We start from the raw sequence: 23,360 nt of genomic DNA on the forward strand, positions 1-23,360 counted from the left end.
GGCAATAAATAAATAAATTGAACAACTGTTTTTGTGCCGGTCTCAAAACGCGGGGGCCATTTTACTAGTTCTCAGGAAACTATCAAAATCCCACAAATTCTACAAAAAATTCAGCATTTTTATTTATTTATTCAAACTTTTAAAGGCTTTCCGTCGCTTAATCAACCGACTTCAGCACCAATCCAAACTCTTAATTTCCATTCACATTTTTCAAAATTAAATTTATTTAATTATTAATTTTCCTTCTGTGTGTGATTTGGGAGGCTGTTTCTGAAGATGGAAATCGAGGAAAAACAAGCAGAGGTAATTGATCATTTCGTGAAGCAAGCATCAGCTCAGAAGGGCTCGGCCCTTGGCTCCGTTGTCGTTGAAGCGACGTCGCATCCTTCACTTTTCGCCTTCTCTGAGATTCTTGCTGTGCCCACTGTCGCTGAGGTTAGGGACTGTTCCATCTTCGATCTAAGAAATCAAAACCATAGTCAATTATCAATTTTCCTTTTTGTGTACATAGTTTATTAGCTGTTGAAGAGGTTTTGGAGTAGGATCGCACTGTTTGGTTAGTGAGAAAAAGGAGCGGAAAGTTAAGGATACTTCAAATTTGGTTTACACTATTCGGCAAACCATGTTGCTTTCTTTGATGTTACAATGGAATTAGGTTTGAATATTGTAGGGGTTTTTTGTTGTTTGTTTTATTTAAATTTTTGTGGCAAATTGTTTTATCAGTTTCATGTGGCATTTCATTTATGACTGTTGGTTTGATCATACTCTTTCCTAGCTATTCAATGGTTACTGAGTTGTTCAGTTGTTTTTTGTTAAGCTTTTGTTCAGAGGCATTAGTTTACGAGTATTTTATTTGAAATCAATGTACTTTTTGCAGCTAGAAGGAACTGACAACTCGGTGCACCTTGAGGTGCTTCGATTGTTTGCACATGGAACATGGAGCGATTATAAGAGTAAGTTGGGGAAAAACCCATGTTTTAGGCTGAGCCACTGTTTGGTTAGAAGTTTGTAATGCCTTCAATGCACTTGTTTCTTTCCTGCATTTAAGATTTTTAGTAGTAAATGTGTTGCTACTGTGTACGTTTTAGACTTCAATACCGAATAACAAAGAGGTTGAAATGTGTTTTCTCCCATGTTGGTTGATTTTGATGTTTAAACATGAAAATTGGTCATTAAAGCTCGGCTTGGTAGAGTGGAAAGAAAATTGGAAAGATGGAAAATTGAAGGGGTAGAAAAATAGAAAGATGGAAAATATAATTTTTCTTTCCATAGGTGTGCTTGGTAGGAAAGATGGAAAAATTGAAAGAAAAAATAATTTCTTTCCATCCATTGCCTGGTAGAGTTGGAAAATGAAAGGAAAGAAAATAAAACATTTGAAAAATACATAATTTTGAACTAACATACCTCTCTCACATTTTCTCTCCTCTCATCATCCCAATTTGGAAGGACTGGTTTTCTATTTTATTTGCTTTCACTTTTCTGCCACACTCCAAATTTATTTTCTTCCCACTTTTTCACTCCCTCCTTCCGTTCTTCCAATTTTCCACCCAACCAATCACACCCAAAGGGATATGGGTTTTGCTTCTAGTAAATGTTAAGTATTTTAATTTTATAGTTGCTCATGACTAAAACTGCAGCTTTCTATTTAAACATATGATGAAAATGAGCTTCGGGAACTGGAATTGAACCTCATTTTATGAAGTTGTAAACTATCTTTCCACTAATCTTCTTGAAAATGCACTGAGCTTATTATCTAAATGGAAATTTTGAGGTCTATTGATTGGAAAGGCATTAAATTTGAATATCACTTCTCCAGATTGACAAAATGACTTTTCCCCCCAAACTCTTTCTCTTCATCACTTTTATTGTCTTCCTTTTGATAGTGTTTGTCAGTAATGTTTATTCTTCCTGGCACAGTAGGCAGCAGAATACCTTTTCAGCTTTTACTTAATTAAACTATTTGATGTTTATATATTTCTTAGACTTGATTGTTCATGTTTTTCTTCTGCACATCGTCATGCGATAAACTTTGCAACTATTTTATTAGGAAATAGCGGTAAGCTTCCTCAACTGGTCCCAGATCAAGTTCTCAAGTTAAAGCAACTTACTGTCCTTACACTTGCCGAGACAAAAAAGGTATTCTCTTTGAGTTATGAGGAATTTGCACATCTTTTTCTTTTGCTCAGAAAAAGTAGATTTTATTAATAAAGGTATTGAACACAAGATCATGGATTACAACATAACACCTAAGAACAATGCCCCGAAACACCTACAACCTAGATAAAACCAAATTCGCCTTAGAACAATACCCTGAAATGCCTACAACCTAGATATGACTAGATTCACCCTCATATCAGCTTAGAAAGACGCCTTTGCACTTCTACACATGCCATTTCTCAGTCTAGTTCTGTTTTAGTCATTATAGCACATTTTGACATTTAACAAGCATGCAACTTTTAAATCTCTGTCCTCTAGGTAACTGAGTTCATAATATGATTGAACAAATTGCTTAGCATTTCTTGAAAATTTAATCTTTTTCAGAATTCATTTAATTCACTTTCTAATGTAAAGGGATAAATGTCAAATTCGTGGGGATTGGAATCCTTGTATGCTGATTATTATGTAGGTTTACATCAAGTTCTTTTATCTTTTATTAAATAGTACTTTTTAAATATCTTGTTCAGGTACTATCATATGATCAGCTAATGCTGGAGTTAGATGTCACAAATGTCCGTGAACTTGAAGATTTTCTAATCAATGACTGCATGTATGCTGTACGTAGTCTCCTAGTGTGATTCTCTATACCACTTGTCTTTAAAGGATGATTTTCATTCAACAGACTGAAAGAATCATCCTGCTAGTGCATCATGCCTGTTAGTTTTAAGGTGGCTCTGCATCAAACACAGCATGGCAAATAAGCTTCTTCAATACAATTTCACATTTCATATGTTTTGCCCTTCAGACATGTACCTACAACTATCTGAACTGTCATTTGGTGTTTGGCCCTGAAACCCGAGATCAAACTTAGCTTTTAGGGGTTGTTGGACTTTTTAAGGGAGTAACACTACTGAACTGAAAGTTTGCTGATTCTTCGTTCTTTGTCAACCATTTTGTCAGGGTCTAGTTAGAGGAAAGCTGGATCAGCTGCGAAGATATTTTGAGGTATCAATTTGCAGTCTTCAAGTTTGAAGTTTTTTATACTTTGCTGTATTCCTTTCTTTTCCCCTGCTTATTAAAGTTTCTCATATATGCTATTGGAGGTTCAATTTGCTGCTGGGAGGGATTTGAGGCCAGGACAACTTGGAAGTATGATACAAACACTATCAAACTGGTAACATCCTGGTTCTAATTAAATGTGTGATTAAGACCTCTGTGCTTGCAGCATTAATAGTTGCTACTGTCTGATGTCATATTAGCTTTTGGCTTTGTTCATTAGAGCTGGCTAGTTCAACAAGGTTTGATAGAAATGCAAACACAAATTTGATTGATATCAGCTTATATAACTACCATCTATCTATGGATGAGAACCTAGGTTGGCTACGTCAGATAACTTACTTGTCACAATTCAAGACAAGATAAAATGGGCTGATACAATGAGTGAGTTGGACAAGAAACACCGAAAGGAGCTTGAAGATAGGGTGATGGAAGTAAGGAAAGCTGTCTCCGTCAAGGTCAGTTGAACCCAGTTTTCCCTTAAATAGATTGATTGGACCATTACAAAGCATGAGATGCAAAATGCAGCTGAAAGTGTTATCATTATTTCTATTGTTGTGTTTTTAGTTTTTAAACTAATTCTATATAAGCATTGAAGATAGCAGAACTAGTTTGACTTTCCATGAATGTGCTAGTCGTAGACATGAATGCATCTCTTTAAATATTGAAATTGTTTTGGTAGGAGGGGTGGTCATGGGAAAGAGAGTTCTTTAATTCTTCCAAAAATGCTTAGACAGAAAAAGCTTGGAGCTTAAAGCTGCAACTTGTTAAGATGCAAATGAGTGAGCTTAACTGGATCTAGGATTAGCATGCCATGACTTTACTCATTCGATATCGAGGTATGTTGGTCGATGAGGCTTATATTGTGCCAGAAGTTACAGACTGCAAGCAGGCCAATACTGGCTTCCAAGGGCTCAATGAAATTAACTCTGAACCTGGTGGAATGATGGACTTTGAGGAAGACCAGAGCCGACACAAGAGGTTAATACTTTTTTCAACTTAATCCACTTTCGTTCTAATCCTTGAATAATATTTTTACTGAAGAGGTTTTACGCTTTTCACGATATCTTCTGCTTTTCCTTTTCTTTAAGTCTTCCACGGCTTGATTTTGGTCACTATTTTACCCATTCTTTAACGCTGTGGATGGTTGGTTATCACCAGTTTTAGAGTTATATTTATTTATTGAATTCACAGAACTTCTAATTGTAGTGCATTGTTTGAACTGACTGCATTTGTTGATAACTATCGGTTTGGAGAAAATGCAGGAGAAGGCATCTGATGTCCTGAAGATAGAACATGCAACTTATTGGACGGCGTTTAGAAGACCAACCAGATTTTTGTTCACGATAGTCCCAGTAACCAATGATTCTGCTTTTCAGGCAGTGATAGTGCTGCTTTGGTAGTGAATTTGACAATTGTGGCGTTATAATTTCAGAATTGTTAGCATATCGTAAACCCATTGCTATTCCTATTGAGTTGGGAAAGATAGGACAAAACACAGACTCAAAATTTAGAACACTTAGATATCCAAGATTTACAAATTCAAGTTATTTCACTTTTTAATCATGCACTTCATGCTGCATCATGAAGATTATATCATTGCTTATTTCTTTGTATGGCTGATAGTTCCATTATGTTAGAAAAGTTGGACTTGAGCGTTCTTGTTTCCTATACTTTGTTTATCGGGGCTGCCTGATCTAATCTTTGAATGCAACAGTGCAGTATGACTCGGCCATTCTAGGGTCCATTGAGAAACTCAAACCACCCAGAGGGAGGAAACCGAGTGGAAGCTGCTTTGGACTTGCGTCATACGGCATTGGAGTTTTGATCATTCTCTGGCTGCCACTTTGCTTTTATAACGCTCGGGATTCATGGTATTTCTCATTTCTATCTTCCTTTCGTTTTCATTTTTTAGTTTTTGGTAACTCTTATTTGTGCTTCACTGATTCAATGGTGGTTGAGAACACCATTGAAAAAACTGTCCATGGGTTCATGAATCCACCGGTGGCTTGGCTTCATGGTGTTGTTCTTGTGTTTGGTTTTTATTTTAATAAGAATTTCCTAAAGCTAATTGTAATCATATGAATTGCTTTGCTTTTACATTTGTTTTGGTCCCTATACGGAAAAAAGTGCGACTAATTTTCTCGCATATTCTCAAATTTGATAGCGATGCTACATGTACAATAGCTATTAGCTACCATGTTTTATTATGTTAATGTTGCGTACATATGGTGTTGATATGCATGGATGAATCATGTACATTAGCGTGCACGGAAAAAAAAATCTGTTCTAATTACGGCTTAGTCCCTATATTTTTTGCATATTTAATCCCTCTGCTTTTATTACTGGGATTTAGTTCCTCTACTCTTTGGGATAACATCATAAAAGGAATTATGTTAAATTGGATTATGTGGCATTTTTAAAATGAAGAAAAATAGTCATATGACCAATTTAAAGTTGTGTGGAAATCATGTAAGTAATTTTTTTTGATAATTTAATTCATAAGCTTTAAGTATGTGCTTTTTTTGAGTGATAATGTGTGTTTATATTATGTTTATATAGTTTTGTTAGGTCATTTAAGATATTTTATATTTATATAAATTTTGATATTTTAATAATTTATATTATATATAAATTCTAACGTTGGTGTATTTGTGTCATGTTTATGTTATTCTTTCATGTCGTGTTTGTGTTATGTACTCATGTCTAATATTACCTGGTGAAGTTTAATATATAGATTTTTTTTTTTTGCTTTCTATTTTTTATACATCTAATTAATTTAAAAGATATTACGCGCTTTTTATTTGATACTACACAAGGGAACAAAGATTTTATTCGTTGTTGTTCTTTCCTTTTCTTTTTTCTTTTCTCTTTTTTTTTTGTTTTAATCTTCTGAAAAACAAAACTTCAATTCTTCAAAATTGGGTTTTGGGCATTTTTAGCAGAAATCTAATTATGGACCAAAAAGAAAAATTGCAAACTAAGCTGAATCTGCTTCTGAGTATTAAGTATCAATTTTGTCCAGTTTTTTTTATTTTATTTTTTTAAATAACATTTATGTTTAACACCTGTTTTGAATATTCCATCTAATGTATTCGAATTTAAAAATTCAAACTTGATCATAAAAATTTAGCAATTTAAATTGGATTTGGTCAATTTGATCAAGTCCGAAATAATCAAATAACTCAAAATGAGATAAGTTATTCAAACTTGTAATTATTTAAGTCAAAAGATTTAAGGTCTCAACTTGAACTCAAATGATGGAATCTATAATTGTTTTAAACTAAAATTTTTCAAAATTTCAAGTCCGAACCGATCCAATTTGATAAAACCCAAACTAATACAATGTTATCAAACGAGTAAGAATATAATCATTCAAATCTAATTTTTCATGGGAAATGTGTGAGCAGTGTAAGGAAAAAGTGAAATGTCAAGTTGCAAAGCAAAGGGGTTGATAAAGAGCTTATAATGATATCTCCACAAAGCTTGTCTTCAATACTGCTGCAGGTAACATACGTCAAACAATACCTACAATGATCATCATCATCTCACAATTTGTTATTGCCATTTATGTTGGAACCATTCAGCTTTGAAGGTGTCCTGGGTGAAAAAGTAAAGGGATGGGAGGATGGAGTGAAAAAGTAAAAAGAAAATAAATTTTGAATACGCTTGATTGAAAAGAAAATAGAAAGAAATGTACGTTTAGAATTATGCATTTTTTAAATGTACTATTTTTTTCCTTTCACTTTTCAATTCTACCAAGCAACCATTTCTCTTCCCAAACACACCTCCGGAAAGAAGAATTATGTTTTTCATCCTTCTAGTTTTCTACCCTTCAATTTTCCATCCCTCAATTTCCTTTCCATTCTACCTAGCAAAGTTCAGCTATTTATAGTTTTAAAGAACAACTCAATCTCCTAGAATGTCATGTAGTGGCGAAGCCAGGGAGGGTTGGCAGGGGCCCGACCCTCCTAAAGTGAAAATTTTCTATTTAGGTTCCTTTATAATTTATAAAATTTTAAATTAGTAATAGTGAGATTACACTTTGGCCCTCCTAAATGATAAAAAATAATTTAATCTTTTAAAAATTATAAAGATATAGGCTATTAAAATGGTGAAATTGTATTTTTACTATCGTAAAAACATACAACTTAATTCCGCTCCCCGCCCAAAAAAATATTTGGCTTCACCCCTGATGTCATGTGATTATTTCTCAACTTTCTTTTATCTCATTCACTTAGAGGCAAAATTTAAGGAGTAAATTACATTCATGGTCACTAAACTATCAGTAAATTTATGTTTTGGTCACTCAATTTCAAAAAGTTACAAAATAGTCATTAAATTTTTTGAAAGTTTTCATTTAAATCATTAATGCTTTTAAAACCGCTGTTGTATGGCTTTTTCATTTCGCATTGATTATACCAATAAAAAACTCATCTTCCCTTTCACTTCAATAGTTCAATTTTTTTTCTTGAAACAATTTTAAATGTCACAAATCTAAGAAGCAAAATCCAAACAACTTTCTTCTACAATATTTGATATTGATCTTCAGGTCGACTTGGATTTAATGTATATTTTTCAACTTGTCAATGGATACTAATCCACTGCACTGTTCGTTGAATTGTTGCTTAGAGTTCACTAGCCAAACTTTAAAAAAAAAACTTAATTACCCAAGAACTTAAATAAAAACTTTTAAATAATTCAGTAACCATTTTGTTACTTTTTGAAGTTAAGTGACCGAAGCATAAAGTTACTACTAATTTAATAACCTTAGGTGAAACTTACCCAAAATTTAACTGTCATTTGTGACCGTGGCCCACATATTTTATCCATTCCAATGTCACCAAAATGCTATATATATCATTACCCAATATAAATTCCCATTCAGCTACTCAAGCACAAGCTTAAAACAAACTACACGAAGATGAAAGCTTGAGATGAAGGGTTTAGTGATCTCAGTTATTGTGGTGGTTACCATGGTGCAATTCATGGCGGAGCCAGGAGAAACGGCCGTCGTAAGTTGTGACGAAGTGGATGAATGTTTAGTTTACTGTGTTCCTTACCTGACCTCAAGGACAGGTTATCCCTCGGCACTCTGCTGTGGCGGGCTGGCGAAACTCGAGAAAATCACCGTCACCACCGCCGAGAAGCAAACAGCCTGTAGCTGTATCAAACAGGCCGCCGCTGGATTCCCCAGTGTTAAGGAAGATGTGGCCTCACTATTCCTAAGAATTGCAATGTTCAATTAATTAACCAATCTCTAAGAACACCAACTGCCACGAGTAAGGGCTTTTTAAAAAAAATTAAATTTTAGATTGAATTCGAATAGATTTTTTTTTAATATTAACTAAAAATAATTTTTTAAAAAATAATTGAATCCGTACGGTGGTTGAATCAAGCATTAAGATACTTAAATTTGATATGTTAAAATATTCGACAATGATCTAATAACGTCAAGAAAATCAAATCAAATTCTTAAATAAAACAGTTTAAAATATTAGTTAGGGTAAACTATTAAAATAGTCACTTTTATTTGCCTCAAGTTATATTTTGGTCACTTTTGTTTGAAATGTTACGTTTTAGTCACTTACGTTATCGTGTTGTAACATTTTAGTTACTGAGCCGTTAATTACCGTTAGCGGTATAGTAGTAAGCTGACATGACACGTTAAATCATCATTTTAAATGAAAATTTTAGGTTAAATTCTACAATTGATCCCTATATTTTTTTCATTTTGAAAAATATAATTTTTTTTCTTTTATGTTCTTTTAATTTTTTAATTTTTAATTTCCATTCTCTTCTGTTTCTCCCTCTGTTTTCTCCCCTTCTTCATTTCTTTTAACATAGTTTTTCTATATTTTCCATTTGTTAAAACTAATCCACAAGCTCGCCTCACTCAAATAAATTAAACTGTTAAAAAAATAAAAGTATAGGGATTAGTTTTAGCAAATGGAAAACATAGAAAAACTACGTTAAAAGAAATGGAGAATGGAGGAAAACAGAGGGAGAAGCAGAAGAGAATGGAAAAAAAAGAAAAAAAAAAGTAAAGTTTAAAAAATATAAAAGGAAAAAATTAAATTGCTCAAAACAAAAAATATAGAGACCGATTGTATAAATTAACTTAAAATTTTTATTTGAAATGATGATTTAACGTGCCACGTCAACTTACCATTACACCATTAACGACAATTAACGGCTCAGTGACTAAAACATTACAACGCGATAATGTAAATGACTAAAACGTAACATTTTAAACATAAGTGACTAAAATGTAACATGAGGCAAACAAAAGTAACTTTTGATAATTTACCTATTAATTATGGTATTGTTATTGTATGATCAAAACTCAATACTTACAGGTTCCTTTTATCTTGCAGCATCCATTAAGGATTGAAGCCCTCAAGAACAGACAGAAACCCTTCAATCATCCTAAGTGCTTTGTTCAATTAATTATATTTATGATTCATAATTTCATATATATTTTATAAATAAAATTGCAGTTGGTGATGGAAGTTAATTTTTTTACATGTAATTATGATCTCATTTTTAAAAAAAATAAATGCTCCTGATGAATGTTGGATACAGATTCGAACATCAATATGTATAAAAGTAAGTATCATTTTTAATGGAACAGACAAACAACTCTGTTTACATAGCAAAAAACAAAACAAAACAATCAAAATATTTTCAAAATAATAATTGAATATACTCGTATAAAATACATATATTTATTTGACATTCACTTTTATCCAAATAACTATATATATATATATACTCCAATGGAGATTTCAATTCATAAGTCAAACATATTATCTCCATTTTTGTTTTTCAATGTTATAATTTGTTGTTAAATAAAAAAGACAGTCTATAATAAATTGAATTTGTAGTGAAATGACAAAAGATTTTCATTAATATAAAATTCTAATTAAAATTAAATTATGGGAATTAGATGAGATGGTAATGATCTCTTTTACCATTAGTTAATGGTTGAGAGTTCGATACTCGCCTTGAGCATAGAACAATTTTAAAACTTGTGGTCAGAATCTACTCTTTTAATAAACTTACAAAATTAATTACTAGACTTAATACAAACGTTTTAGCTACCTCTATTTATATATCTGTTGGTAAACACATTGCCAAAGTTTGCTTTTTACCATTATCTATGATTATATATTAAACTAGTGTTCAAACCATGCTTTTTTACGACATCTGTCAAAAAACAAATAAAGCACCCTTTTTTAAGATTTTAAAATAGTGGTATAATTTCAGTTTTAGTCCTTAAAATATGCTAAAAATTTAAATATATCCATTTATATACCTTAAGCTGACACGTGGCACCCACCATGCTTATTTTTTTTTTCTTTTCATTTTATATCAATGGTTAATTTTCTGGTCCTAATACATTTAAAATTGAGATTTAATATTTATACTTTAATTTTTAACATAATTCTGTCTTTATATTTTTATAATTTTATTGATTAATTCAAATAGTTAATATAGTTAACTTTTCAATTAAAATGTTACGCGGTTATATATAATTTGAAAGCGTATTTTTAAATCTAAAAAGTAGAGGAATTAAATTCTTAAAAATAACACTGTGTTTGGTTCAGTATAATAGGTAATCTATTACGCCCCGATTACGCGCCTATTACATTACGCCCCTATTCCGGCGTTTGGTTCGCTGTAATAGATATTACACGCGTAATACAATCCCGACCTAATCCCCAAATTCCATGCTTTTCTATTCCCTTCCTAAATCCCAGATTACCTATTACGTCCGGCTTCCCTTCCCAACTCTCTGTTTTACCCTCCCTCCCTACCCGAAATCGACCTCCACCCTCTCCTTTTTCTGTCCCCATCATTTCTCCTCCCATTTCCCACTGCTTCATTTTTCCTCTCGGAGCACGTTTGGTTGTTGAATCTTACTGACGGCTGGGGTTCCTCTCCCTCGGAAATCCTTAACTCTCGACTAAAATCGCAAGGTAAGGATAATGGGTAATATATTTTGTTTTTCTTTTGTTTACTATGCTTTTGAGGTAGAGTATGTTTAGGTCTTAACAGTTCTCTATTTATGTTGATCGGAATTATTTGGGGTTAGCTTAAAATCACTACAAAGTTAAATGTCTCCATCTCTGCAAGTCCCCCTAATATATATTTTTTGCGAAAAATTTTGAACTTGGGAGAAGATATCTAATTCTTATAGATTGGTTTAGTTTTCTATATGGAATGGACATTGTTATCAGTTAATCCTAGCGGCTTGATGAATCTTTCTTCTTCTTTGACTTCTCTTAATCTGTTTGGGTGTCGTATGCAATGGAACTTCTCTTAATCTATCTCGAATACAACTAAATAAAAATTCATATTTTTTCAACCATTCTTCTGAAAATTTATTTTGTTTGTTTTGCAGTATCTTTGAAGTGTAATGTTTTTTTTCTGGGTTTGATTAAATGGAGAAAAACAAGGATGATGATTATGGAGAGGAAGAAGATTCAGAGTATGTATTACTTGATCTTGAAGCTGTTCGTGGGCAGATTGACATCCCTCCAAATGCACCTTATACTCTTTCTGTAAGTTCTAAATTTTTGTATGTTACAAATTTGTTAAGGTTTTTTTTTGGCAGTTATGTGAAAATTAGAATTTATAACTGAATGAGTATTTAGGAAGTTTAGTCTTGAATACATATGACAGATACAAATATTTTTAAAAAAACTAAGAACCCAAGAAGAAAGCTTTGCCTTTGGTTTTTGTTGCTCGATGTTCATTTTATATTTGTTAATTCATGAAACGAAAGCTCTCATATTTTTACTGGTCAGCTTATGAGGATTAGGGAATTTTAATGTGTTGATAGAGATCTTCATCTAGATATATAATACTAGCTATCCGTGTGATTGCTTTAACTATGGAGAACTTAATCTAGATAAACCTTGTTTAGATTATGTATGTACTTGCTTTGTACTTGTTGGATTTAATAAACATTAGATTCGGCAATCTGCATTTCAGCATTTATGGTGTTATATATTTATATAAAATTTGGCAAGTTTATAATTTGTATTATATAAAATTTCTTACATTTGCGTATTCATTTAGTTTGCAATATGATTAATCTTAATAAAAATCAACCTATATATGTTTTTGTTCTTTGATTGGAGCTCTGCATAGATGAATACGGATTTGATTTTGGTGTGTAATTGTAAGCTTCTAATTATTTGTTTAGCGATATTCTTGCCTGGAAATATTGCTTACTTGATTTACTGGTATTTTGCTGTCAGTTTTGAACAAGGTTTGATTGTTGTTTTTAACCCTTTTTTTCTTTGATTTATCATATTGTGATGATCAGATTGTTATGAATGTCAGGGTCTGGATACGATGAATCCAATATTAATCATAGACAAAAAAGTGAAGCTGGTAAGTTGTTAACTTTGCAAATCTTGCTATATTATTTAAATCAAGGTCAGTGTCAGATGTGGATCTGTACGTGACATGGATTTACCAAAATTTTTTATTTTTTTCTCTATATTTGGAGGACCATTCCTCCACACTAGTGTCTGAATATGTTATGTATACATAAAGAAACTGAAAAGTCCGACCAATATTAAATCTAGTATTTACCTTGAACAGCGAAGGTTCCAACTTCCAGGTTATTTATGTTTTGAAAAGTTTATTTCCCTTGATGACCATTTTTACTAAATATCTTAGGACTACCATTATTTATTTATTTATTAATGTTTATTGCTAGAAATTTTAAATGGTGTATGAATGTCTCTGTTATGCATGAGAATGACGTAAAGAATTCAGGAAGCCATAGACCGAATATGGTATTATAAATGGAAAATATTATCTAGAGATCATTTTCCAAATCATTATCATTCAAGTCTGGATAACTGGATAGATATTCATATCTGACATTTGTTTCCAATTCCGGTAATATAAAAGTTTGCTTTGATTTGAACTAGGGATTTGGTGGTCCGCTATAGGCCTAAGCTATCGCTTTTATAGTTTGCTTTGATTTGAGCTTTAAGAATCACCAACTGATTGCTGAGATGAGGGTTTTTTAATTCATGAAATTTTCATGTTTTAAGTTAATTTATTTTCCAAATTACAGATCGGAGAATATGAAGAAACAATTGGGACTTGCTTTGTTTTCTCTGAAGATGGTGAGCAATATTTCTTGTTATACTTACTTTGAGCTAAACCGGGACTTGGTTAACTTACTCCATCCTATTCTCTCTTTGTTATCATCTTCTTGCCCCTTGCATAGCGGAATATCAAGTTACTTGTACAATCCAGGCATTCTTGTCGTGTTATTATTATTTTTCTTTGTCGTATTGCATTTAAGGTGTTATATAGTTTGTGACACGATAAATCCATGATAGATTTTGGCATGTTCGTGCATACATGTTGTGTTCCAGTAGTTGAACTTCAGTCCGTAACATCGGCTGCCTCTTGGTTTATTCTGTTTCTCAAACATTTTGCATTGCATGAATTAATAACTTGTGTGTGAAATTATGATTTACAGAAGCTTCACCTGTAGTACATGAAGAGACAGGTCCATCAGAGGCAAATCTCTTCTCAGGCAAATATATACTAGATCCAAATCAAGCTCCGAGAAAGCAAGTAAAACCGGTCGCTCGACTTCAGAAGATTCTCAAGTTCAGATTGTTACTCGACGAGGATGTTCAAGTCGAAACAAATTCCCAAAATAATTCAATTTTGTAAACTAGCAAACTCAAAATTTGTAGTTAAATGTTGATCCTTAACTTTGAAAGTAATTTAATGAAATTTTGAAAGTAATTTAATGAAATTCAAGCTTAGTTATGCTCTGAGGAAGAGTCCATATTTTTAAGCGGTGGATCTTGTATATAAACTATTTCAGCAGATTGCGAATTATAATGCATCAAATGTAACTTTTTAGTAATGAAGGTGTGATTGATCCGAATTATTTTAAATTGTATAAATTCATATAAGAAAATTTATTATTAAGAATTTTATGAAATTATATATTATTATTAAATTATATGTAATAATAATTATTTTAAATTATACAAATTCATATAAGATAATTTATTAGTTATAATTATTTTAAATTTTATTAAATCATATATTTTAATTAAAATATATTTAATATTAATTATTTCAAATTATCTTTTATAGTATCATATATTATGATTTGAGTAAATTCATATAAGAATATTAATTATTAAGAATTTTATTAAATTATATATTTTAATTATAATATATTTAATAATAATTATATTAATTTATATTTTATAGTATCATATATTATGATTTCAGTAAATTCATATAAGAATATTAATTATTAAGAATTTTATTAAACTATATATTTTAATTATAATATATTTAATAATAATTATGTTTAAATATGATTAAATTATTTATTATTGATATTAATAATCTTATTAAAATTTAAATAACAATAACAATAATCATTTATGCTAAGGGTATTCTAGTCATTTTAGTTTTTTCCATTATGCTATTACACCTCTATTCAATTCAACCAAAAACAAGATTACTATTACGCCTCTATTCAATTACATTCAACCAAACAGTTGATTTGCTATTACACCTCAAATCCAATACAGCGAACCAAACGTGCCCTAAGAGTCATGGTTGTTTGAACCGGACTGGATTGGCCGAGGTATTAGTCCACAAAGAGACATTAGATAATTTAAATCGTGAACTAGTGTCACGGGCTAAAATAGTCTAGTCCCGTGACACTAGTACGAACTGATTGAACCAAGTTAAAAATAGATTGAGCTGATTTTTTTTATAATTTTAATGATTTATTTAATCAAATCGTACAAATCAATAATATGACCGATTCAACCACTACTACGATTCTGAAAATTATGGTTTAGCAGTCCAAATGAAAAGTAAAAAAACACACTTTTTGGAAGTTTGAGAACTGATTTTTGGAAAGAATTTTTTTTATTATCTCACATTTTTAATTTTTTTTTTGGGAGACACAGTTCAATGGAACTTTTTCATAAAATAACCGAACAAAAACAATTTTAAAAGAAAATTACTAGAAATAATAGAAGTGCAAAAGAAGCTGTCATCAACTCTCCAAGATAGCTAATACAGACACAACAGGGAGCTGAAACAATTTTAAGCCCTCAAAAGACATTTATGTTCATATATATATAAAAGATATTGTTGCAATGAATACAGACACAAAAATGATGAACTACAAAAATAAGAACTTTGTTCTGATAGTTCTTATATTCCAAAAGGTTACAGACAAAGAGAGAAGACCTTAGAAATGTAATTTATGGCATATAAAATTAATGAAACTCATGAGTTGACTAATAATTAAGTTGGTTCCTGAATTTAAATGGATGGTTCTACTTGGTGATGATGCTCCAAGTTTCTAAGTACAATTCTCGCAAAGATTTTGGCCTCGATAGGGGACGTTGCTGCTGCAGCTGCTGCTCGCAGAACCCTTGCTGCTCCACCACCCTGCATAAGGCTAGCATGGTGCACTGCATGTCGACCACCGGGAATGGTGAACTGCAAAAGTATTCATGTGAGGATTCCTTTGCTGTAACTATTTTACTTCAGAAAGAAGAGGATTTTTGGGACTATTCGGGCCCAAAAGAAATTGGTAGTCACATAGTTTACCTGGAGTAAAGCAAATGCTGCACATGCCTTGAGTATTGAAGAAGAATTTCGAAGCATCGAGACAAATCTTCCTATTTCAGCCCCACTAAAGAATATAGAAGTCATGTTAATTCATAGAGATCAACTTAGACTCACTCAGCACGAAACAACATGATTAATCAATTTCAACAAAGATGGACAAATACCATATCGGAGATTAGCTTTTATTAATTTTATTAAAAGCATAAAGTATTTCGTTCTATTAATTTACAACGGTGTATCTTTGTTGACGTCTATAGTGGCCATTTTCTTTCTGCAACTTAATTTTGAAGTTGTGACAATAATTATGTGAAAAGCACAAATGAATCTGGAATGCAACCAGGAGGGAAAAGGATGAGGGAATGAAACCTGCATCTCAGATGCCCCGCTTCTTGAATACGAGCTTTTTCGGTCACTTGTGCCAAGGCTGCTGGAGCCGATGAAGCAGCAGCCGCAGCAAATGCTTGTGGGTTGGAGAAAGTACGAATAAAAGCTTCAATATGCTTCAAAGCCATTCTTCGAGCCCCATCCAAGCTTACACTCTTTGATGTGCTTTCTGATGATGAACTCATTGGTGCAAATTCATCGATTCTGCTAAAAATATCATTTGAAGCGAATTAGAATCAAAATGCTTTAGGTCCCTTTTTCGCATTATATGATATCTTGTGCATGCATAATAAATCATTAGTTGTTTGGTGATATTTAACCTTTTTTTTTTCAGGATAGAGATTATACATGTTTGACTTTTCAGACATTGGTAAAAATTGTCTTTAACCAGAGATTTCATCATGATAAGGCATGCTAAAACGTTATAGACCAACTAAATATTACAGAAAAAGAATACAGTAAACTTAATGCGACAAGGTCCTGAGAAAATATTTAGATATATAAAAATCGACAAAGGCGTGTTGGGTTTATGCAATTAAGACGGAAATATTTACCTCCCATCAAACATGTATGCCAGTGCTAACGCAGCCATGAAGCGTGCCATCTTGGATAATGATGAAGAACAAAGATGAACAAGCGCAGGAACCCCACCTTCTTCCACTATCCGAAGTGCATTACTATGGTTAAAAGCAAGGTTCCAAAGAGCCCCTGCAGCAGTTTCATGAACATCCTGAAAGCAAAAGCATAAGTTAAAATCAATTGAGATGTCACCTGACAAATTTAGATCATACACTAACTGCAAGGGTTGGCTTATGAAATGCTTACTTCAGCGTCAGAGCGTGCAAGTGCAATCAGGGGTGCAACACCTCCTTCTCGTCCGATAGCAATGCTAACAAAGACCAAAGATAAATAGCATGAATATTCTTCCTATTAGAGTTTCATAGCATGATCAATGAGAATCTTTTTCTAGGAAAAATTCATGAACAAGAAGAAAAATGTGGTTGCACCATTAACACGAAGAAATTATTGTCCAGAATAATAATGATTAGCACAAAAATGCATGTTAACGAAAGCAATATGCTAGGGTTGTATCTGATAGTATCATCCCACTTTGGCAAGGCCAAGCGCTGGATAATAGCAAAGGATTTGAACAGCAGTGTACAATGGAAAAGAACAAGAAGGCAGCAAAAATAAGAGTGGTTCTGCTCCTGTTGTTTTAAACCTTGTATGCCATATGCATAAAACCCCATGTGGGTCAAAAGTTAAAAAAATTCTCACATAATGTGCTCAGAAGCCAGGGTTTCTGTCACCAACTCTTGAATAAGTTCAAAAGTAAAAAATGCATTACCTATTGGCTTCCGACACTGACAATCCCCAAAGAGCACCAGCTGCCCTCTCTTGAAGACCTGGGGAAGCATTTGAACAGGATTGGGCAAGAGTAACCTACACAAAATAAAATAAATAAAAACCTTTATGAAGCAGTGAAATCTTACCAACAGAAGTTTTCTTCACATGAGCTCTTCCAAAGAATTATAGTGAAGCAAAGAACATAATTCAACAAATCTTTAACATTACGTAATTTCGGTAGCACTTCACTATAGTTACTAATATTTCAGGATTCAGAATTTTGCAACATGACACCACACAAGGGAAGGTTAAAAAACAAATGAAACACTAAAGGTATCAGTTTGAATCCACGGGATACAAGAAAGAGAAAGCCTCAGATGACCAAGGCACATCCTCTCCATATCTAAACATAATCCGGTAGATCTGCATTTCAATGCTGGCAACATACTAAATGATTTAAATGTCTACAAAAAATGAATATGTCTAAGCAAAAATTATTGTAACCTGTAGGCCAAAAGTGTTAAGGATATTTGGGAGGTATTTTAGTAGAACACAAAAATTATTCACTTTTTGCCGCACATAATGGTACCTGAGGCTACCCCTGCTTAGACAGAGAAAACAATAGAAGCATAAAAAAAAATGTCATACCAATGCCTCAACACCACCAGCAGCTGCAATTGCTTCTCGATTTCTGTCATCAAAGGACAAGTTCCACAATGCACCAGCAGCTTCTTGCCTGTTTCACTCAGTAGATATCATCATACATGTTAAAACAAACCCAACCTAATTTTGTGCATTTAAGACAAAACTTTTATGGTCTATGAGTTACAGACTGAATCCATAATTTTGGGACCAAAAGGAAAATGGATAAAGCTGAAACAAAAACTACAAAATATAAACACTGAACTTATTTACACCAAAAAATCTAATAGCTGGAACAAGGAGCCAGCTCAAATACATGATTGTAGCTACCTGACACCTTCATGAGGAGAACGTGTAAGTTGAACTAGCGCTTCAAGAGCACCAACCTCTTGTCCTACAGCAGCATTGTTACTGTTGCTATCACCATGAGAAGCCAAATTTGCTAAGGCACGAGCAGCCTAGCATATTTGGACATGAAATTAAAACTCTCAACAAACATGTCGAATGTGGTGACATGAGTAATCGTTGAATGCTGAAAAAGAAGAAGACTGGATTCCAATACAAATCATAAGACAAGCAAGTAGACAGTTGAAGCCATCAGTATTTAATTTACAAGATTACTTATTTCCATGCCTAGAAGAATGCATAGCATAATTAAGCATATCTGCATAGCACCATGCTTAACATCAAAAGAATGCAATATGCCATTGATAAGGGTACTCAGAAATTTTCATCAAACTAGAACATTCTTACAAATTAGATAGTTGTTGTGACTGGGTGTAAATAACCTATCAAAAATCAAATAATTGAAAAAGCCATGCTAACCATTTCAAATAGAAACAATTCAAAGGAAATGCAGTGATTGAATCATGCACAGTTCAAGGTTCCTACTGAATTCAAAGTAATGTCACCTGTTCTTGCACTCCTTCAAACTTGCAGTTACGAGCAAGCATCACCAATGCATGCACACCACCTACAATGGCAACTTCCATACTGCATTTATCATCAGCTGCCAAATTTGCCAAAGCGCCAGCTGCGCGTTCCTGGAAACACAAAAGGAAATCATGATCCAACCAACAAACTATAGCCTGAAAGCAACTTCAATCATGAGTGAACTTGATGCTACATGATATTTAAACGTAGTACACAAGCAAACACATCACATAAGGAGAAGCATACAAGAACTCCATCACCGCCAGAGGACCACTTGAATATAAGATCGACCAAAGCTTTGACACCACCAGCTTCAGCTATTGCAGCCTAATTTTTTAAGAGAAAATGTGGTTAGAACTGCAAACAGAAAGCTTATGTTCCCAGGTTAGAGAAAAAGCACTGAATAATAGTATAGCATAAAACCTTGTGCTCTTCCCCAACAGAAAGGTTCCATAGCCCACCAGCTGCCTCCTCAGCAACCAGCCTGTTCATGGACCTTGCCAATGCGGCGAGGATATTAATTCCTCCTTCTTCAGCTACAGCTTTAGCGACATTGGCATTGACAGACAAGTTTGCTAGAGCCTATGGCATTACAAAGTCCAAATCAACTAAAATTTCATTTAATAAACTAGCAATCTCAGTATTTAAGAAAATAGATGGAAAATGATAACAAGCACAAAAGTGCTGTGAATAGCAAATTCTTCATTTAAGCAGAAAGCATCAAACGATCCTATGATCACTAGAATAAGCAATTCAGTTAAAAGAAATGAATATGATAACAGTAGCACTGTGATGTGAACTGTAATTTTTCAAAATAGGATAATAACCTTTGCAGCCTCCGATTGAAGTCCTTCATGCCAAGACTTTGCTAGGTTCAGAAGAAGCCGGATGCCACCATCTCGCATAACTGCTTCAGCCCTTCCACGATCTATGCTTGCGTTTTCATCATCAATAACAACAAAAGTTGCTAGTCCAGTGGCTGCCCTTTCTTGAACATCCTCTTGTGAGCTCTGCATTAAGCTTAGCAATAATGCTGCCCCTTGCTTAAGCCAGAAATTATCAAGACCTTGTGGGTTGCTCTCAGCAGTACGCAAAAGCGTGTGAGATAAGATCCACTCAAGCCAAGTCATGATCTCATTCAAGTTTTTATCTTTGTTCTTTGAGCACCTCCAATCCAAAAACATATTCCTCCCTTTGTTTGAAGTTTCGGCAAATAAAGAAGATAGTTCTCTAAAAATATCTGAAAAAAGGGCAAGCAACAATTTGCCATTGGTTTTGGTGGTGCTAATGCTAGTTTCCTCTTCAAGAACCGGACAATTTAGTGCACACAAAACCTTCAAGCTCAAGGATGAGGATAACAATCTAGAAATAGCAGCTGATCCGATATCAGTTCTAGAAACATCCAACCCAATCAATTTAGGCAGCTTGTGCCAGAGATGCGAAACCACATCCCATTTCATATTTGATGTCCCAGAAACAGAGAGGAAACGAACAGATGAGACATTTTCCAATGCTGCCTCATCAACATTTAGGCAATCAAGGAACCCAATGTCAACCAGAGTTGGACAGTGCTTAGCCAAAGCATTGATTGCATCAGCATAAACATCCTTTATTCCAGACAACCGGAGCTTTTTCAATTTGGGACAGCAAAGGGCTATTGCTTTTATTGCATCACCAGTGATCCTCTCACAAAAGTCTGGCCCAAGCTGAAGACTTTCCAAAGCCTCATGCCGGGCAACAATCACAGATAGAGTAGCATCAGTTATTTTCCTGCAGTAATCACCGCTTATTTCACGCAAATTTTTAGCTTGAAGATGAATTATTGCATCGGCAGACTCTGCCCCACGAAACCTAAGCTTTTGAAGATACATACACCTAGAAGCAAGTGATGTAGCCGTTGCGGTGTCAAATTTATGAGCACGAAGATCCAATGAACTCCATAAACACTGAGAAGCACCCAAAACTCTCCATGTCTTACAGGTTGACGACAGGCTTGCCCTATCTCGATAATTCAGACATGAAAACAATTGAATCACTGTATCATCAGGCAAGCTTGTCCAATCAACATCACCATTTCTCTCAAGACCTAAATCCTCAACTTCAATTTCAAGATAACTTAGTGAAACAGCGTCGTCCTTCCCTTTCTTTGCCACCTTGCGCCGCACCCTACGAGTCATTCCTAATCAAATCTAAAAAGGACTCCAATACCAAAATCCTTTGAACCTCAAAGCAACTAAACCCTATAACCTGTAAGTGCACATGGAACTAAGTACATACGCCCTTCAAGCTCAAATACCCAATTCACAAAACAACTTAGCAAGCATAGAGAGACCAAAAAAAGCAATGGTCTCAGGTCCCCCAAAAACCCTAACTCAAAACCAACAATGTAATTGTATCTATGTCATAACTCAAACACCAAGATACCTTAAATTCTTATACTTTACAAATAATCAAATTGTCCGATTTCATATAAACCCAATAAAAATCTAGAATGATAAATGCATTTGCAGGGAAGAAAAATCGATCGTCGTTCTCAAACCTGAGAGAGTTCAGTCTTTCTGGGAATGAAGGGTAAACCCTTAAATCTCGAACCGTTCAGATTAAATCAATTAGAACCCTTTTTTTTATCTGATTTGATTGAATAAGCTTCAATGGAAGGGAAGAAAAATGAGAGAGAAAGAGAGTTGAAATTGCGTAAGAGAGAATTCAGGCACAAGCATAAATGAAAGAGAAAGAGAAAACCAAACCCTCAAAGCTCAAAGCCATGCGTCTAAAACTCTCTTTGGTTTAATCTTAATCTTCATCTTTATTGTGCACACAAAGGAATGAGAGAGAAAGAATGGGAAAATTTTTTTTGTATGTAATGAATTTTTACAGCATTATTAAGATGTCATGTAAGGAATCATGGCAAACAATTAAGCATGGTTTTTTATAAGGGAAATATCAATGGAGATTGGAGGGTGTATATATAATTATTTGTATTTCTTATTGTAATTTGCTGCTTCAAAAATCTAAATATTACTGTTAAAATGAATGATATAACTACATTATAGTATAATATCAACTTCTGAGAATTTTGAAGTTTTAAAATTTAAGGGGTTTTTTTTTCTAAGAAATTAGTATAATTGGATGTAAAAAAATCTAAAAAGAAAAACTTAAAAGAACCATTTAAGTAACAATGGGTCGAATAACATCATTAGCTCGAGCTCTTTAAAAATTTCAATAACTGTAACCCTAATTATCTGCCACCAACAAGAGGGAGGGGATGTAGCACTAAGCAATAAAAGTTCAAATGCGCGCCACCTGTCACCAACAAAAGGGAGTAGATATAGCATTAAGCATTTAAGGAAAGTGATTTACGCCTCAAGTCTCATTTTATTTTTTTCTTAATTTCATTTATTGCACCACAAGTTTTTCTATTAATCTTACGGCTTTATTTTGACTACCTTTATTTGCTACATTCATGGAGGTCGAATTAACTTCGAGTTTGAAGATCCATCAAGACATGATCACGGAAGATAGATTCAATTGAACCAATAATACAATGTGGAAAGATAAGATGGTATTCATGTTAACTGTAGTGAAGATCTTCTATGTCCTTGATCCAAACATACAATCATTACCAAAAACAATATTTATAGACTCGGATGATGCTATCAAAGAAATAAATAAATGCTAAGAAGACGAGTGCATTTGCTGTGGTTACATATTGAATTCTCTCATAAATTGTATTTATGACCTCTACATAAACATGACTACACCAAAGGAATTTTCTTGAATAACAATTGAGAATTTATATAGAAACAAGAAGAAAGGCGCAAATAAATTTTTAGCATTTAAGTATTTTCAATTTACCATCACTGATACAAAACCAATCATGGATCTAGTGCATGAGTTGCAAGTTCTAGTTTCAAAGTTAAGTGAACTAGAAATCAATATTTCTGATTCACCACAAGTAAATGCAATTTTATCCAAATTGCCACCCTTTTGGAATGGATGTAGGAAAAAGATGCAACATTCTCCAAAATCCTATACTATATAGAATTTTTTGACTCACTTACAAAGGTAGAAAATCAAACTTGTGATGCACTTATTCTTGGTTCGAGTGTTAACTTCGTCTAAGAAAAATGTAATGGGAAGGCACAAAAAAGACCCCGAATTCAGAAGAAAGAAATCAATCG

At 33.3% G+C, this 23,360-nt stretch overlaps 3 protein-coding genes across 10 annotated transcripts; 2 read left to right on the forward strand and 1 right to left on the reverse strand.

Moving 5' to 3' along the window:
• On the forward strand, nt 1-5,438 carry LOC107937453 (COP9 signalosome complex subunit 7). 7 transcript variants are annotated; one of them, XR_001694679.2, is made up of 9 exons: nt 28-435; nt 878-953; nt 2,048-2,136; nt 2,685-2,774; nt 3,118-3,162; nt 3,261-3,331; nt 3,533-3,671; nt 3,896-4,194; nt 4,479-5,362. XR_001694679.2 is itself a non-coding variant. In XM_016870338.2 (8 exons), the coding sequence occupies exons 1-8, from the start codon at nt 277-279 to the stop codon at nt 5,296-5,298; spliced, it is 1,032 nt and encodes a 343-aa protein (XP_016725827.1). In that variant the 5' UTR covers nt 1-276; the 3' UTR covers nt 5,299-5,438. The 7 variants fall into 7 exon arrangements, 4 of the variants coding, with proteins under 4 accessions (XP_016725827.1, XP_016725828.1, XP_040955486.1 ...); XR_001694676.2 differs by having other exon boundaries at nt 3,947-4,194; XR_001694677.2 differs by having other exon boundaries at nt 3,947-4,194; nt 4,931-5,174.
• A 5,702-nt stretch (nt 5,439-11,140) lies between these two features.
• LOC107937424 (general transcription factor 3C polypeptide 6) lies at nt 11,141-14,014 on the forward strand. The gene is made up of 5 exons (XM_041099553.1): nt 11,141-11,195; nt 11,661-11,780; nt 12,568-12,618; nt 13,316-13,367; nt 13,730-14,014. The coding sequence occupies exons 2-5, from the start codon at nt 11,661-11,663 to the stop codon at nt 13,927-13,929; spliced, it is 423 nt and encodes a 140-aa protein (XP_040955487.1). The 5' UTR covers nt 11,141-11,195; the 3' UTR covers nt 13,930-14,014.
• Nucleotides 14,015-15,263: 1,249 nt separating this feature from the next.
• LOC107937444 (protein ARABIDILLO 1) lies at nt 15,264-22,424 on the reverse strand. Of its 2 annotated transcripts, none has more exons than XM_016870321.2 (12): nt 20,007-22,424; nt 19,603-19,761; nt 19,426-19,506; nt 19,158-19,289; nt 18,577-18,704; nt 18,253-18,340; nt 17,606-17,700; nt 17,083-17,146; nt 16,812-16,987; nt 16,240-16,461; nt 15,853-15,937; nt 15,264-15,741 (listed from the first exon to the last, which is right to left on the reverse strand). In XM_016870321.2, exons 1-12 carry the CDS (start codon nt 21,354-21,356, stop codon nt 15,562-15,564), a joined length of 2,760 nt encoding a protein of 919 aa, XP_016725810.1. In that variant the 5' UTR covers nt 21,357-22,424; the 3' UTR covers nt 15,264-15,561. The 2 variants fall into 2 exon arrangements, with proteins under 2 accessions (XP_016725810.1, XP_040955488.1); XM_041099554.1 differs by having other exon boundaries at nt 16,240-16,464.
• Between the last annotated feature and the right edge of the window lie 936 nt (nt 22,425-23,360).

The sequence above is a fragment of the Gossypium hirsutum genome, chromosome D08, assembly GCF_007990345.1.
Source record: "Gossypium hirsutum isolate 1008001.06 chromosome D08, Gossypium_hirsutum_v2.1, whole genome shotgun sequence".
NCBI lineage: Eukaryota > Viridiplantae > Streptophyta > Magnoliopsida > Malvales > Malvaceae > Gossypium > Gossypium hirsutum.

What these genes read in the sequence shown, in the direction of transcription:
- LOC107937453 (XM_016870338.2), top strand. Translation starts at nt 277, where the DNA reads ATGGAAATCGAGGAAAAACAAGCAGAGGTAATTGATCATTTCGTGAAG. An exon ending in CTGTGCCCACTGTCGCTGAG is followed by an intron (nt 436 to 877) that starts GTTAGGGACTGT and finishes TACTTTTTGCAG; the next exon opens with CTAGAAGGAACTGACAACTC. An exon ending in TCAATGACTGCATGTATGCT is followed by an intron (nt 2,775 to 3,117) that starts GTACGTAGTCTC and finishes CCATTTTGTCAG; the next exon opens with GGTCTAGTTAGAGGAAAGCT.
- LOC107937424 (XM_041099553.1), top strand. Translation starts at nt 11,661, where the DNA reads ATGGAGAAAAACAAGGATGATGATTATGGAGAGGAAGAAGATTCAGAG. An exon ending in TAGACAAAAAAGTGAAGCTG is followed by an intron (nt 12,619 to 13,315) that starts GTAAGTTGTTAA and finishes TCCAAATTACAG; the next exon opens with ATCGGAGAATATGAAGAAAC. An exon ending in CTTTGTTTTCTCTGAAGATG is followed by an intron (nt 13,368 to 13,729) that starts GTGAGCAATATT and finishes TATGATTTACAG; the next exon opens with AAGCTTCACCTGTAGTACAT.
- LOC107937444 (XM_041099554.1), bottom strand. Translation starts at nt 21,356, where the DNA reads ATGACTCGTAGGGTGCGGCGCAAGGTGGCAAAGAAAGGGAAGGACGAC. An exon ending in TTCAATCGGAGGCTGCAAAG is followed by an intron (nt 19,762 to 20,006) that starts GTTATTATCCTA and finishes GTAATGCCATAG; the next exon opens with GCTCTAGCAAACTTGTCTGT. An exon ending in CTGGTGGTGTTGAGGCATTG is followed by an intron (nt 17,701 to 18,252) that starts GTATGACATTTT and finishes TATTTTGTGTAG; the next exon opens with GTTACTCTTGCCCAATCCTG.